Source organism: Mauremys reevesii, linkage group 21 (genome assembly GCF_016161935.1).
Source record: "Mauremys reevesii isolate NIE-2019 linkage group 21, ASM1616193v1, whole genome shotgun sequence".
In the NCBI taxonomy this organism is placed as follows: Eukaryota; Metazoa; Chordata; order Testudines; family Geoemydidae; genus Mauremys; species Mauremys reevesii.
This window is the reverse complement of record NC_052643.1, coordinates 16,051,424-16,062,863: the sequence shown is the minus strand read 5'-3', so window position 1 is coordinate 16,062,863 and position 11,440 is coordinate 16,051,424. Positions and strand designations below refer to the sequence as shown.

Genomic DNA, 11,440 nt, shown 5'->3' with positions numbered 1-11,440 from the left:
GTGTCCATACTAGGTCAGACCAAAGGTCCATCTAGCTCAGTATCCTGTCTTCCGACAATGGCCAATGCCAGGTGCCCTAGAGAGAATGAACAGAACAGGTAACCATCAAGTGATCCATTCGGTGTGGCCCATTCCCCGCTTTTGGCAAATAAACAGAGGATCACGCAGGGAATGGCACTTTCAGGGAATACACTGTAGTTCTGAACAGGATTGTGTTGCTAATTATGCCAAATACTACACAGTGCTTTCTTTGCACAGAGTGCATTAAAATGCACACTAATAAGAATAGTCTGTGCTTATGTTTTGTCACAGGAAAATTCAGGCAGGATATAGGGGAGAGTAGTGAAAGAAATGTGAAAATTTCAAAGTGAAAAAAGCCTGGAGAATGGAGGAGGTTTTTGCTTTTTGTTTCAAATATTCAAAATTGGTCCACCTTTTGGGAAAAAAAGATTGGAAATATCAATTTTTCATTTCAAAATTGGAGAGAAAAAAGAGCCTGTTATTCACTCAGAATTGCCCTGTTTTGAGGAATAACAACAATGTGGTGTTGTTGCAGAAATGTCATGAACATTAAATTTCTAGATCACAAATGGCCCAAAAAATGAGGTGCAGATAAATTTTTGCTTGAAATGTCACAGAAAAAAATGTAATCACCTTCACAAGGTTCCAGTGATTGCATCTGTATGTAAATAAAGACCTTTTTCTTAACGGTCCCTGCTGTGGTTCTCTTCTCTGCAGCCTGGACATGGATTGATTTCAGTGGGACTGCTCTCAGTAAGTAAAGTTAAAAATGTGCATAAGTCTTTGCAGGATAGGGTCCTTACCATGAGCATAGAACTTCCACTGACATCAAGAGAACAGAATATGCAGAAGAGATCTGTAATGCAGATAAAAGATCCGCACAGTGAATCAGGGAGGATTCTCTTGCCCTTAAAGTATAAGGAAATGTGGAGTTCAGTCACCTTTAAAGAACAGCATCCTGGAGCCTGCAACAAGACTCAGATATGTGACTAAAAGGACAATACTAGGTAGTAGGAGAGGTAATTGGAAACATGTGATAATGATGGTATATGGCTGGGAAAATGAGGAAAAGGAAAAGATGATTAGAGCTGAAGAGCTGAGGAGTTTATTAGTTAAATCAAGTGAATGGTGCAGTGGAAAAACAAACATTGGTGATGAGTCCTGGGAAAAGTGTGCTGAAGATATGGTGGAAGGAGAGATGGAACTGATAAAAGTTATGACTGTGTGGAATAAAATTTAGATCTGTCTGGAGGAGACAACATTTTAAGACCTGCACAAAATTCCCTGAAGAGGCAGCTCAGGTGCCTGCCTGCTTCTCAGAATCATGTATCTGAGGGCTAGTCTACATTAGAAATGCTCCAGCAGTTGCACCGCTGCAGCACGTCTGGTGAAGACGCTGTATGCCGACGGACGAGAACTCCAATTAAACCACCTCCACGAGAGGTGGCCGGTAATGATGTTGGCGAGAGAAGCTTTCCTGCCAACATAGCATTGTCCACACGAGCGCTGAGGTCAGTGTAACTTACGTTGCTCAGGGGGGTGGCTTATTCACACCTGAAAGACATAACTTATACCAACTTATACTAACATAAGTGGATGCACTACAACAAATGAGATTCTTCCCAACACTTTAACATAACATGAGACTGATATGTTTGGACTCAGGCTTGATGGAAGTTTGGAAGTATGAGTGGATTTCAGAAACATTATGGCATCCATAGGGAGAATAGTTTGGAGGTGCCAAGATCTTAGGATCCACCCTTAGAATGGAAACATTTGGTAGAGTTATTCTGTAAGCCTCACGAACTGAAAGTGCTTTGTGGATCATGGCTGGGATGTGTCATTAACTGAGACATTTACCTACAGGGACACCAGGGTCATGAGATTGTTGCTCATGCAGGAAGTGCTGCATTCACTAAGTGTTGAGTAACCTCTCAAAAGTCAGTGGCTATGCAGAATATATCTAAGTGACGTAGATATGAAATTTGGGCTTACTTCATGTGTCCTCACACTTCACCATCATCACTAAAAATAGCAAGCTAGATGTTGCTTTCCAAGAATGAAAGAGTCAAACAGGATCTAGATTTCTATTAAAATGAGAGTGGGGCCTGAGGCTGGAAGTTCACGTCCAAACTTCCCCAAAAGTACAAGGAGGCTTGGATCTGGTGACCCTGTTTGGATCCATCTTACAAAGATGCATCTGAACTTCTGAAATTCAGATCCAGATCTGGATCCAGATCCAAACTTCTCCAATGCTTGTAGAGGGAAGAAGTTTAGGGTCCAAAGAGATTTAGAAACAGTGATCCAAGTCAGGACCATATCTAACAAATAGGAGAGAAGTCTTTTGCATATTCCACCTCTTCACCCATCCACATCTCAGTCCTACCCTTACTCACATGAGTAGTTCCACTGACTTTATAAATGTTGGACCTGATGCTGGTCTGATTTGCACTGGAGTAAATCAGGAGTAACTCTATTGAAGTCAGTGGAAACCAGATGAAAGTCAAACCCAGTTACTTAATTCGGTCTGCTCACATGAGTAAGGGCTACAAGATCGGACTCATGATAGTGATTTAAATAGAGGTACTTGATCCAGCAAAATGTAAAAGCTGTGGCAAGAGAGAACACATCCAAATTTGTTACAGGTAGATTCCAATCTCTGATTTCATCATGTACAGGGAGATCTGTTCTGCTTAAGGTACTTTGCATTGTTGGACTGATGTGAAGTACCCAGAATTTAAAATATTCCCAGGAACATTGTTGTATATGCAATAATGTGTTTCCTGTTCAAGAAACAATTCCACAGATGTGAGGTTTAATCTGTGAGCTTTAAGCTTCTGCTGAAGTGTCACGTGAATGAATGCCTGAGGGCAATGGGCTATACCTGGAGTTATTTAGGGCATTTAGCAGAAAGAGTTGGGGTGGGAGCAGAGCTATGATAGTATGAATTTAAAGATAATATATTTTCTTCACATCCACTCCCCAAGCTCTCTCTCTCTCTAGGTTAGAAAAACAGCCCCACCTACATTAGTGGCATAGGGCGTGATCTTGTGAGGTGCAAAGTGCCTTCAGTCTCCATGGAAGCCAATGGGAGTAGAAGGTGTGCGATACCTTCAGGAGTGGAAGATGCTCAGCACCAGACAGGATCAGATGCATAACAAACCAAGCCCATAAATAAACCTGCCTTTTCTGATTACTTAGGTCCTAACTCATCAGGACATGTTTCCTTCAAATTAATTATTGTTCATCTGAGTCAGATCTCTTTGAAACATCTGATGTGACAGATACATGTGGCAAGCCCATGAGTCAATAATACATTCAACTGATAAACAATGGTGCTTTTTATAGCATTTTTTTTTCTGAGGATCTCAAAGTACTTGATAAACATGAAGCTTCACAGTGCCTCCAGAGAGGAAAGTAAGGGTTATTCTACCCATTTACAAAATAGGTAAAACTGAGGCACAAAAGTAAAGTGACTTGTCCAAGGCCACAGAGCCAAGACTAGAACCCTTATTCTTAGTTCTCTGCTCCAGTCACAAGGCTGACTATCCAGGGATTGAGAAGAGATTAGTTACTAATTTTCTCACTGTGTCTTCTAGTCATAGTCTTTCCCCCTAACCCCTGGGTCTTTTGTCTTTTGCATATTAGTATTATTTGTGCTAGTTGTGCCAGAGGCTCCTGTAAGAACTGGATTCCTATGACACTAGCTACTGTACAAACACACAATGTGACCCAGTCCCTGCCTGGAAGAACTGACATTCACAAATATGTTACATGTTTTGTATCCTTCCTAAAAAAAAATCTAAACAAAGAAACTCAAATTAATTTCAAAACCCTCCTGCTGCTGATGGAACACTGGGAACTTTAGAAAAACATTCCATATGGAAGTATATTATGCTTGTTATAATTTGGATTTATTATCCCCTTTTTCATTCATTGATGTGAATCAGGAGTAATTCCATTGAAATCAAGAGAGATATTGTAGGGAAGGTGAGACCAGAATCAGGTGCAGTGCTCACGAAGTCACTTGCTCTGGTTGCTTAAGCGAAGGTTTTTGATGCATGCTGTCATCATCAGGATTGTCACATTCCCAGAAACCATTGCAATGCCACAGACCAGGGTAGCGAATGAGTCTGTGGCAGATGAAGGGGTGAGAAGCAAATTCCCTGTTTGCATGCCAATGTCCTGAGTTACAAAAATGAAGGAAAGGGAAATATGTGAGAATAATTGGGAAATAACACAGTTCAGGCCTGGTGTCAGCAGCTGCCGCCTCATTAACTTGCACCTGCTCATACCAAGTCTGAATTAGTCCTGCAAAGCTTACCATGGGCTGACATTTAGTCATTAAGGGGCCCTTTCGCATCTGTACAGGGATATAGGAGAGAGAAAGGACTCACTCTCCCCACCTTGCACAGGGCACTGTAAGGCTATCTGTGTGGCGGCTCCAGGTCTGCAACTGGAAGGGATGAGGCAGGGAACAGACCGAGCTATGGCGCTGCCTACATTGATGTTTGGCTACACCTGAGCAAAAAGTACCACAGATTATTCTCCCCCTCCCCCAACCAGGGAACCTCACCTGGAACAGTGCCACGCTGAGTCCTACCACTGGTCCACTGTCCTCCCTCTCAGAGCTTCTCATGTAGAACTTGTCTACATGCCATCCCCTAATATGGCTGCTTGCAAAGGAGCACAGGGGAGGGAGCCAGGAATCCTGAGTTCTAGTCCTAACTCTGATAGGCTAGGTCACTAGGGGTGAGTTACTTCCCATCTTTGTGCTTCTGTAAAATGGGGGAAACGAGCCAAATCCTGGCAGGTGCTGAGCCTCTGAAATTCCAAAGTGAAAAGTATTAATAAATAAAATAAAAATAATAATGTTGGTGCAAACTAACAAAAGCATAATATATAGGGTCAGCTCCCCAGCTAGTGTAGAGCCATTGAAGTTAATAGAGCAGAGCTGATATACAGCAGCTAATCTGACTCTAAAAGTTAAAAATGTCCCTTTACCAGCAGAGGGATCAACCTTTACACCAGTGGTTCTCAAACTTTTGTACTGGTGACCCCTTTCACATAGCAAGCCTCTGAGTGTGACCCCCCTTATAAATTCAAAACAGTTTTTTATATATTTAACACCATTATAAATGCTGGAGGCAAAGCAGGGTGGAGGCTGACAGCTCGTGACCCCCCATGTCTGTGTCAGAAACCCTAATGGTAAAGTAATTTTTGCATGTACCAATTTAAGGTCTTCACACCATACTCCTGCAGTGAAGAATCAAGGCACTTTCTTTTGCATTTGGTTTTCAGTTTCCAGCAATGGCCACTTGTGTTGGGCTCTATACAGTCCGAGTGCGCCATAAATAAAAGTCTGGTAATATAGTGCAAAAGGCAGAAATGGGTATGGTGTGAACACAACCTGGACAGCCCATCATCCTTGAGTTATAATTCTATCTTTGTCAGGCAGGGTTTATCTACTTGGGGACACTCAGAAAATTAATCTGAATTAACAAGTGTGTGAATTTAAAGTAGATTAGTTAAACCCTTGTAAATTGTGTGGCTGTAATTCAGGTTATCTGCGAATTAAATTAAACCGAATTAAGATTACTTTAATTCTGAATGAAAGTGTCCACACAGGGGTTTAATGCAGTTTAATTTATCCACTACTGCCCACTTTAGTTAATTCAGATTAATTTTGCTGAGTGTCCCCATAAAGATAAACCCTCAGTCCCTCTGGCACTGTCTACACTTAAAATGCTACAATGGCACAGGTATATTCACTATAGGGTCGGGAGAACCTTTTCTGTTGCTGTAGTTAAGCCATCTCTCTGAGAGATATTTGCTAGATTGACAGAAGAATTCTTCTTTTGACCTAGCGCTGTCTACTCTGGGGGTTAGGTTGGCATAGCTACATCTATCACACTCCTGAGAGACGTAGCTATGCCAATGTAAGTTTTCAGAATAGACCAGCCCTCTGTGCCTTTGGCCAAATGATTTATTCTCTCTATGCTCTACTTCCCCATCTGTAAAATGGAGTGAATACTATTTACTGCAGGGATGTGAGAATTAATTATAGTGTTTATAAGTCAGTGTGTCAGTGATAAATAGTGGCAGTATTATTGCTTCCTGGACCTGGTGTTGCGTGACAGTAAGGAGAAAATGTTTTTAAGAAGTAACAGATCAAGTATATTCACACAGAGTGCAGTAGTAACAGGACTTTACTGAGTTTTGCATTATTTTGAGACCATATTAATATTTGCAGAGGTTAGAAATAGGCCTACCCCATACACCTTGGTTTGGACACCCTGGTATTTGGACCTGGATTTGGATCTGATTCAGAATTTTGCAACCCCAGATCATTTCTAGGTTTTGCATCTTTTAGGCCTGTTTCTGCTCCTGTGGAAGTCAATGGCAAAACGGATTTCAATGTGTGGCTGAGAATTGGGCTCTGCTGAAACTAAGTGGAACATAAAGTGCTTCTCATGGGACCCAATCTCCTTGGTAAATTCTGACAATTCAGTCTTTTGAGTGGTTATTCTATGGATAGCTGCTGTCACAACTGTGGAACATTCCTATAGGATTTAACAGATTGCTAATCTTTCTATAGATTTTTTTTTAACCAGTCTACAGGCTTTGATAACTGGGATGTCTGGGGTAAAAGGTGTAAATCTTATGCCGGGCCTGCCCATATCCAAAGCGGGTCTCCTATGTGAACAATGTTGGTAAAGAAAGCCAGTAAGCCAGATCCATAACTTAGGGATAAGGATTAGTTCTAAGGGCAGTGTTCGTTGGGCATGGGCACTATGGTTTAAAAGTCACATAGAAAGGATTTCATTCTCTGTTAAACTCCATAAGTTTTCAGAATAATTTTTATAGACCTTTGAGTAATTGAGTAATAGAATCCTACAGGTTTTATTGCTGTTACATAGGAATTTTCCATGAGGACCAGGACACACACCCTAGGGCATTGGAGGAGGAGTTAGAAACTTATCTTATCTGTTGTAATGTCCCACTATCTAACCTCTCAAGCCAAAAGTTCACAATGACTTTGGTCCATTGTCTTGTCTAGCATTTCCCATGTCTGTCAGCAGTCACATGTCCAAAAGTCCATGAATGTGACCATCAAGTACCTGTGCACCCTCAGGCACTCAAGTAGTTAACTTTATGTCACCACATGGAGTTAGAATAACAATGGACAGTGTTCAGAAGGGACTTTTCAAAAGGCTGATCTCTCTGGGAGCACATTGTTGTGCAATTTCAGGGTGTAAAGCAAGCCATTTGGGTGATAAGGCAGGAGTCGTAAATTCTTTTTAAAGCCTTCTGGTTTGAAAATTTACATATTTACCCTTTACTGTTAAGAGACATTACCTTACCTTTGTTCACATCTTGTATTCTTTCCTCAGGGACATGCTAGAAGAATACAAGCCCCTACAAAGGAAATGGAGTATCATCACCTTAGATTAAATACAAATATCCTGTCTTATGCTGAGTGTACTGAGGAGGCTAAGGGGTCAGGAATAGACTAGTGAAGAGATCTTCTGCCTCTGATACAAGCAGCAGGGCAAGATTTTTAGCAAGCACTCAGAAGAACACAAGACCCAGGGCCTAGCTTCCACACCAAGCATCCAAAGAGATTTAGTGATGTACGCTACAGCCTGCAGCAAGAGCTAGTCAAAGGAGCATGTGCTGCTTTTCAAAAGGAAGGTAAACTGTGCCCAGTTGTTTGTCATCCCATCTCACTCAGTGATGTTCTGATTTGTGCTGATCTAGTGGCTCAGGTCCCAGTTAGGATCCCTCAGACTCTACTCCACACCTCTTCCATGCCCCTCAGTCATGTTAAGATGTGGTTCTGCTTAGCCCAGGTCTGCACTACACTTACTTTGGTATAACTGCATCGCTCAGGGGTGTTAAAAATCCACCCCCCTGAGTGACATAGTTATATCGACCTTAACCCCTGTGTAGAATGACAGGAGGAAAAAGCAGTACAACATTATTTTTGTCACTAAACTCAGCAGATCTGTCTCTGAATCCAGACAGGGAGCAGATCTATTAAGTAGGAAGATGCATTTTTTACTAAATCGCTCTAGGACCGCTCTTTAAGGCTGACATGTTCAAATAAAGAAGTAAAGCTATTAATAGCCCAATAAAGACAACAGATCAGCATCTTACTAACTGCAGACATGCATTATGAAAAATCTTAACAGGGATGCTATCAACATAAAGCTAATAAAAAGATTCCTCACCTATGTTACTAAAAACACCAGACATTTGTATTAAAACTGAAACAGTTTTAAGAATCTGATTTATTGTTCACTCTATGTTGCTTGTTTAAGACCCAGCACTGCCAGTAGGATGTTGCTTTAGGCACATGAGTAGTCCCAATAACAAAGCATGTGTGTCAATGTTGGCAGGATTTGGGCCTTGATTTTTGCTCTTCAAAATAAGCCTAGACAAAGAAACCAACCTAGTCAAGCCCACTGTTGCTTCTACTCACTTTCTGATTGTCATGTGCTAGCAAGAGAGACAAGGTGGGTGAGGTGTTTTTTATTGGATTAGCTTCTGTTGATGAAAGAGAAAAGCTTTTGAGCTGCACGGAGCACTCTCAGGTGTGGGAAAGGTACTCCAAGTGTCACAGCTAAATGCAAGATGGAACAGATTGTTTAGCATAAATAGTTAGCACATATTCTAAGGGGCCATTCAAGGAGAAGTAGCCTGTTAACACCTCAGCAGTCATAGAACAAAAAAAGGGGGGTTAGTGGGTTACAGATTGTTGTAATAAGCCATAAATCTAGTGTTTAGCAAAGTTATGAATTTAAGTGCCCAGGCTTGTCTTTTGAAGGTGTACACAGTTCCTTTGAGGATGAGGACTGAGAGGTCAGCTATGCAGTGATTGTTCTGTGAACAGTGTTCGGCCACAAGTGATATGGTGTTTTTGTGCTTTTTCATTTTTCGTGTGAGTTCATTCCAGAGTGCAATGATCGTCTGGTTTTGTTTCACCCACATAGTTCTTGTTGGGGCATTTGATGCATTTGATGAGGTACACCACATATTCCGATAGGCATGTGTAGGACCCCTGCATCTTCAAGGAGTGTTGTGGGGGGTATTGATCATTGTAGCAGTGGAGATATTGGAGGTTTTGCATCTGTTGTTATGGCAGGGTCTGGTGCTGTTTTGAGTTGGTGGGTCCTGGTCTGTGGGGGGAGCTTGCTGCTGCTGAGCTTGTCGAGGTTGGGGGGCTGTTTGAAGGTCAGAAGAGGGGATTTAGTAAAGGTTTCTTGCAGGATGTGGTCCCCATGATAGGCCTCTATACAGGTCGATTGCATCCTGAAAGAGTTAAATACTAAATAATGCTAAAATAGTGCTGCAGATATACCAGAAGGAATTGATTCTTTCCCCTTTTGAAACTTTCAAAAATCATATCACATGCTTTCTGCACGTGTTGGACAGGCAGCATTGCATGTAAACAATTTCCTGTCAAATAGCAATAACAGAAGATTCAGGGTGGTATTTTTCAGGAAAGGGTAACTATGTATGCATCTCTCAGATTTCATTTGATTAGATGGAACTCCAGATTAGATCCAGACCAAGAAACAACTTTGCAACCCAGCGTATAGTTTATGGTAAATGTATTATTTTTGTATGCCAGCCAGTTACTGTTGGATTTCATTCTACACATGAGCCACTCCTGTTCTATTTTTGGCTGAGTGCTGCTTCAGGTGAGGTCTGTGAATGTTGCACAAAACACTCCCCCCCAAAAAACCACTCACTGAGGCAGGAAATATTTCAGACAGTCTTCAGGGCCCAATCCTCCTCCTCCAGGAAGCCAAACTGTGTTTAATTATCGATTTCCAGAGACATAGGATCCAATCCGGCCCTTGTTGCATTAAGTTGATATCTGAATAATTTTATTCTTTAAGTGCCATGCAGAAATTCAGTGGTATCTCTTTTGCTGAAAATATCATAAATTCACTGACTCTTAGTGGGAGTGCACCTGCACAAAGCAGCTGTACTCCGTGATTCTGATATTCTAAATGCCTCATCCTGCAGGCTTTGATGCACATTTAACCTTTAAGCACATGAGTTGTCTGTCTGAAGTCAGTGGCTTAATTGGAGCCAGTGTGATTGCTCACACGTGCTTGTAGGATTGGGGCCTAAGAATGCAGCCTGATACTGCACACTTGGAACCTGGTTTTATACCCTTAATCCATTTTGTTCACATTTTGCAAATCATTATTTGGTTGCAGACAATGAGACGACACTGGTCGATTACCCCTGCTTTTTCAAACCGCTTCATCTTCTGGTTCTCATGTGCTAGCACAAAGCTGCTGTGTTTGGGATTCCAATACACTAGGGCTTATTGCCCACTGATGTCAGCAAGTCTTTCTCATGGGTTCCAAAGAGCCTCACAAACTCCTTTGTTTCACTGTAAAAATATATGTATATAATATCCATGCCTGTGTTTTTAACCCCCCTCTTCTTTTCATCTTTTAAAAATATAAGCTAAACCTTGGACCTTAATTGCTATCCCCTCAACATTCACTCATTCCGGCATTAAATCTAACCTAAACCCTGATTGGAACCACATAATGATTTGCATCTGGCCATTAGTATTTCAGTCCTGCAATTTACAGTCTATTGGATGATGTGGCTCAAAGCTCTTTAATTTAGACTGTGCAGGGGTGGATTGGGCGTCCAAGTGCCTGGGTTCTATTCTTGGTTTGTCTCTAGTTTACTGTATCTTGGATAAGTCACTTAAAAGGAGCTGATTAGGTGAGGCGCTGAGCACCACAGGTATTATTGACTTCTGTTAGAATTGGGGGGGCTCAGAAGCTGTAAAAATCAGCTCCCCAGTTTCCCTGCCTCAAAGGTATGTTGTGGAGATTAATTAATTAATGTCTGTCAAGCACCTTCCTTGGAGGACAGGTTCTGGGGACTTACACAGTGGTACTATTCCTTCTCAGACAATAGATATTGTTGCATACGCTGTCTGGATTGGTGCTGGCACTAATTATAATAACAAAACAAATGTTTTGGATTATTGAAGTGTTAAACCTCAGGCTCTGGGGAAAGCAAGAATGATCTCTTTTTAAAACCCAGGGACTAAATTCATCCCTGGGGGAATTTCACCCTGGGATTTTCTGTTGCACAGCACTGTCTCCCAGTGGCATATGGTCAATGTCTGGTGGCTTTTGAAACTCTAGATTATTGATCTAAGTACAGTAAACTCCATTTGTCCATCAGGAAAAGCCTTCCTGCAATGGACTGCATTAGAAACCCCTTGTGAAAATTCTGACACCACCTATTCCAGGGGTCAGCAACCTTTCAGCAATGGTGTGCTGAGTCTTCATTTATTCACTCTAATTTAAGGTTTTGTGTGCCAGTAATACATTTTAACGTTTTTAGAAGGTCTCTTCCTATGAGTCTATAA

At 41.5% G+C, this 11,440-nt stretch overlaps 1 protein-coding gene across 5 annotated transcripts in view; it reads left to right on the top strand.

The window, feature by feature from the left end:
* The window catches only part of CALML6 (calmodulin like 6), a 235,833-nt gene that overhangs the window by 197,518 nt on the left and 26,875 nt on the right, over positions 1 to 11,440 (top strand). The window contains exon 12 of one of the 5 annotated variants that reach the window (XM_039509214.1): positions 3,025 to 3,087. The exons of the other annotated variants lie outside the window; for them this stretch is intronic. Coding sequence (XP_039365148.1) covers positions 3,025 to 3,029 — 5 coding nt within the window. The 3' untranslated portion in view covers positions 3,030 to 3,087. Of the gene's footprint in view, positions 1 to 3,024; positions 3,088 to 11,440 lie in introns of those variants that run through there. 5 annotated transcript variants of the gene reach the window in all.